Genomic DNA, 5,734 nt, shown 5'->3' on the forward strand with positions numbered 1-5,734 from the left:
TGAGCTCTGCATGACACTATAATGTTCTGAGAATTATTACTCTACCTACTGCTGCACCTACAGTAACAGAATGGAAAAGTTCTTTTCCTCATAGAAAAAAGTCATTAAAAAAGCACAAGAATGAGCAAGGTTCAACAGGTATACCAATTAGAAAACTAAATCTACCTTGCAGACCGTATATATTTACAAATCACACATCTGCAAACACAACCTTTTTATATCATCAATGGCTTTCAGGTAATTTCCAGAAAACCTACTTCAGAAAGGGATCTTCAATATTTAACTCTGCAAAATATTATTCTTCTATAATTGTCTTAACATTAGAAAAATATCATTTTTACTAAAGTACAACCTCTTCCTCGGTGGATTTACAAAAAAGGCCTACACTTCTTTGTGGACAAAAGATAAGATACAGCAAGATTCCATGTTGGGTATTGGAAAACAAGCTACAACCAAAACAATCTGGCATTACATTAATAGCCTACAAATTACAGAGCTGCATGTGACACTCAGCAAGAGAAGTACCACACAGTTTCCCCCGCCCTCATCTACCTCATCTGTTTTGTTATCATAGAATAACAGAATAGTGTTTTGTTCTTGGGGTGGGGGATGAAGGGGATTCATAACTTCTTCAACAAATTCTCAATCCAGTTATAGGTTAGACATCCTGCAGCTCTACATGCAAAAATTGCAAGTCATTCTGCCTTCAAGAAATGAGAGAAGAATTTTCATCATAGCAGCAGCTCTCAATAGGTTGAATTGTTGCTCTCTTCAAAACATTTTTTTAAATTTTTTTTTTTAAACAGGGAAATTTCTTACAAACTACTATACATTAGAAAGAATTGCTGGTACCACTAGACTAGACTAGACAGAAGGTCTGACCAATATCTGATGAAGTAATGTCTAATGAGAATATTCAAGTTAAATAATTGGCTTGGTGGATTTGCAGTAGAGTAGTTTTATTTCCAAATGCTACCTTTGGAGAAGCTGCTTCAAATTAGAATATTGTTTCCATGCTCCCCCATAGCCCATAATTCCTACGAATTTGCCAAGGCTTCTTTGTATATTTACATGGGAATTACTTGAAAATTTTCAGTATCTGTGACACTACTGGACTGAAGTAGTAACATCAAACCTGTGTTCTGATGTAGACTGAAGATTATATTTGTTCAAGATCAGTAAGTTAACAATAGTGTTGCAAGAAAACCCAAATTCAAAAATAATCCTCTAAGTTTCTCTACCAAGAGATACTCTTCCTCTGTTAGGATACTCTACGCATACCATGTCTGTATTACATTTAGCAACATATGGTCTGAAGCCTCTAACTTTACCATCTGTGCACAAAGTTATTTCTGTAGCAATTGCAAGTTATCACTCCTCTTACAGGCATTTTGTGGTAAACATCCTCAGGTAGTTAATCTGGGTAAAAACTAACACACCTTTCCTTTTTCAGCCATAGCCCCTGCACCCTTAAAAATAAAAAAATTAATTGGTAGACTAATCCAGGTGAAGGTTAGTCTTCAGTGGAAAAATCAGCTTCAATTAGTTGAAACTGCTGATAGCCCTAGAGACTCATGATGGAGTACTATGAAATCATACTTTCATGAGCAACTTGAGCTCATTCATACTTAAACCTTTTGGGGACCTATGCCTACTGATTAATAGATTCTATTTGTAGTTATTTGCCTGAACTTCATTCTAACTGGTTATGCAGCTGAAGTGATCTGCAACTTCAACAATCTATTAAAAATTGTTTTGTACATTATATTCTTGATAGCATACCAGAATTTTTTCTGTGTTGAGAGAAAGCACAGATTCACAAGATGAAGACCCTCCTATGTCACAATCCGATTCATGGAAGTGCAAAAATGATGAATCTGGGGGAAAGAGAGAAAATACCTTTAGGAACTCAAAGAGTTACATCTTGCATTTCCTCACATTCATCTGAACAGCTTCCTCATTGGGCACTCCACAGGGCAGAACTTTCAGAAGTGCTCTCTGCCCGAAGCACTATATCCACACAGCCAGGGAAGCAATAGTTGACACAACTGCTTTTATACAATTAATCACTACTTCTGCTTATGCTTTTGGCTAAAAATACATGAAAAAAAAAAAGGTGCTAAAAAAAAGCAGGGGAGGGTAAAAAGGGAGGAAGCTGGAAGCAAATAAGAGAAGTCTGGGGTAGACATGTCCCCATCTGGCATTATGATTCCATTCTCTGGCCCAAGAAATTAAAGACAAAGTTATCATTCCAGACCCAGACAGGAAATTAAATGGAATGGACCATACAGAGGTAGGGAAAGAGGTGCTGCTGGAAGTCCAGGAAACAGAGGTATAAAGAATGTAAAAAGCAGACCGAACAGTAAACTGTAATTAACTGAACATATATAAAGATCCTCACAGGTATATTACTAAGAAGGCCATTACAAAAAGTATAAAATTGATTCAAATCTATGAAAAGACAAAACCAGCTTGTTGGCATATCAGAGAAAACGTTTAACAAAGGAAAGAAATAAACAAGTAACAACAATAATCAACAACACCCCCCAGATTGATAGACTATAGAAGTCACTACTTCACCTATATGGTGCTTTAATTGCTATCCCAACAGAACTGTTAGCTTTTAAATCTTCAGTTCTTAAAGCTTCTATTAACTTGAAATATTTCAAGGTAGCTTGATGCCAAGTTTGAAAGGTAGGTGGGCAGCGTGTGTTTCTAATTCACTTTTATAGGCAGTGCTATTCTTATATACTGATTACGTAAGGGTTGTAGTTAGTTAACTCCCCATTTCCCACAAGTACAGTGCTAAAAGAGAAAAAGAATCCATTTTCTTATAAAGAGAAGTCAAAACAGCATCTAAAATAATTCCCTGTAAAAAGAAACTTGGAACTAAGTTGAGCTATAAACGATAACTGGTGGAAGAAGTTTTACAACAGAAGCAAGAGTGGTGAAAAGCAGAAGGTCAAAGTTTAAAGTCAGAAAGTCCTCACCACCCATAGTTTCTAGGAAAAGTGTTACCAGTAAGAGGTTTCAGCACTGCCCTTTGTTATTACATTGGCCAAACCCTCCTGTGCTATGGCAGCATTATTAACACATTACTTGTTTTGTGCTGGTGTTCATAGTCACTGTCACACAGTGACAGGTCAGAGCCATCACTGTGGACTCACTGAGCAATTTTTGCTTCACAAACCAAAACAAAGAGGTGCAGGCACAGCCTACCTCCAGAATAATTTTCTGCATAACAGCAAGAATTTAGTGAAGGAATTTTTTTAATAAGGTGGCAGGAATACGAACAGCTTATCTGTTACAAGCTATAGGGGGGAAGAGACCCTTCCAATCTTGCAGTTCTTAGGGCAACAAACTGCTTTACTCATAGGGAAGAATGGATCTGCCTTTGTCTGCAAGTTAGATATAGTCAAACCTGTACCACACTGCCTCATTAACAACTTTATGAAAAAGCAGAAACACCAACCAGAGAAATTAACCTGGACCTTATAGTAGGCTACAAGAGAAACTATACGAGATAAAAAGATTCTCAGTTTCTAGGAAAGTTGTACTAAAACAGAGACTGAGAGCTTAAGGGAATTTTTCAACTGGCAATTTATTTAGCCACAGGATTTAAACAGCAAGGAGTGAACTAGTACACAGCTATTTCAGGCTAAGTATGCTGTTCTGTAATTAAGGACTACCTTATTGTCAATGCATGCAAAGCACCTGAGGTACCTGATGATTAAAGCAGAATTCCTTATATCAATCCCAGTTACACTGGTCTCTTTAAAACAAAATTCACCATTAAATCAAAATTTAGTCTTCCAAATACACCTCTGAAGGAGTCTCTCAAGTCAATCATTCATGTCCTAGTAACAGAAGAGATGTAATCAAATGTTTTGCCATTTATTAACTTGTATGGTATACAGATTTTATCTCAACACTGGGTGAAGGTCTTTTTGGTTTCGTGCTTAAGCTTGAACCACTTGGAGCAATGGTCAGCTGAGATAACTTTCACGATCTGATTTAGTGTTTACATACTATGGTTCTCAGCTACTGTAGCCACCACACACACAAAAAAAGCAGCTGATGTAAAATACCTACTTAACACATCTGATATAGATAAAAACTAACCAAAGACCTTTAAGCTGTGATGACAAAAGCACACATACAGAGGGGAGAAAAAAGCAGATGTAGTAAACTCATAACAAGGTATTTCTAGAAAGTTTGTAATTTTGAGTGGATTACACTAGCTATATCCTTATATATCCTATATATATATCTTAGCTATTTTTACATATCCTAGCTATATCCTTAGGGACCACAGCAATTGTTGATATGAGCACAGAATTTATAGAGGAGGGTGGGGGGGAATCCTGCAGACTGCTAAGCACTCCTGACACATCATTGGTTGTTCTCATATAACTAACTGGGTGCCTATATTGCATTGAATCGATAGAACCTTTTTCTTCGTCTGTATTACATGTACATTATAATTCAGACTGGCATTTTTGTATGGCACATTCACACTGTGCTCATGACCAAAGATCATAACAGATGACTTAAGCCACATGATCCTGATGCAACAGGTATTTAAGTACATAAGAATAGTTTTAACAGTGCCCATATTAAAAGCCATCAATTAACTTGAAAAAGACCAGAAGGCCTGCTACCTGAACTTGGTGCTCGTAAACAAAAGCATCCAGTTCACCAGCAAAACACGCATAACCGTAGCTGAAAATTAACGAAGCCATATTCAACTCAATAATACAAGCACAAGCCGTTGGCATGCCTGCGTACTACTAAGTGCAGGGATTAAAAAGCAGGCAGAGTCCAGCAGCTAGACTTGGCCTGTTGGCGAGTGGGACAACAGGAATCCTCCCGGGTGACGCTGCAGGCCCTCTGGTTGACCCGTTCGAGGGGCGAGCGCTTCGCCTCCGCTCCCTGCCACAGCGACAGCCTCTGCTCGGCGCTACCCGGCGGCACGACGCTGCTCGGGGGTGCAGCTTTCGCAGAAGATGCCTCGGGATGAGTCAGCTTAACAGCAGCAACGCGTACAGCCCCAGCCGCCCGCCCTCCCGCTGCTGGGACCCCGGGCCGGGCCGGCCTCGCCTCCCCTCCCCTCGGCGCCTCAGAGGGAGGCGAGGCCCGGCCGCGCTTTCCTCTTCTGCCCCCGCCGCCCTCCGGCGGGGCGAGGGGAGGGAAAGGGAGGGGGCCGAGCCCGCCCCGGCACTCCCCACCACCACCACCACGCCCGGGGCCTCAGAGCTCCCCGGTGCCGAGAAGCCCCTCGTTTAACGGCCTCCTCATCCCCCCCCCGCCGCCCCGACTCACCACACTCGGCCGAGTACGGCTCTGCCCACTCCCCCGCCGAGGCGCAGCCCCCCGCCGGGCCCTGGCGCTGCCGGTGCAGCTCCTGCTGGAGCAGGGACAAGGCCGGGTACTGCTCGGTCAAGGCCAGCGCGGCCCGGGCCAGGGCCAGGACGGCCAGCGGCACCCACAGACCCCTCACGTCCCCGGCGCCGCCGGCAGGTGCCATCTTCCCAGGGCGCATGCGCACCGCTTCCGCCTCGGCCAGGGACAGCGGGGGCCCAACCCACGAGACCGGCGGGGAGGAGGCCGCCGCCGCGCTGCCCCCTGGGATATGGAGTTCCGCGCCGGCGCCCCCTGGCCTGCGGCGCTGGCGGCAGAAAACTACAACTCCCGGAATGCATCGCGACGCGGCTCCGCCCCCTCCCGAACGCGG

The 5,734-nt window shown here is 42.9% G+C and overlaps 1 protein-coding gene across 2 annotated transcripts in view; it reads right to left on the reverse strand.

Annotated features, from left to right (window-relative positions):
• Positions 1 to 5,550, reverse strand: part of TTC13 (tetratricopeptide repeat domain 13) — a 42,729-nt gene extending 37,179 nt beyond the window's left edge. For both annotated transcript variants that reach the window (XM_075043314.1, XM_075043313.1), the window contains exons 1-2: positions 5,323 to 5,550; positions 1,783 to 1,877 (exon numbers count right to left, since the gene is read on the reverse strand). In XM_075043314.1, coding sequence (XP_074899415.1) covers positions 1,783 to 1,877; positions 5,323 to 5,542 — 315 coding nt within the window. In that variant the 5' untranslated portion in view covers positions 5,543 to 5,550. The remainder of the gene's footprint in view (positions 1 to 1,782; positions 1,878 to 5,322) is intronic.
• Positions 5,551 to 5,734: the final 184 nt, after the last annotated feature.

This window comes from Buteo buteo, chromosome 12 (genome assembly GCF_964188355.1).
Source record: "Buteo buteo chromosome 12, bButBut1.hap1.1, whole genome shotgun sequence".
NCBI classification, from domain to species: Eukaryota; Metazoa; Chordata; class Aves; order Accipitriformes; family Accipitridae; genus Buteo; species Buteo buteo.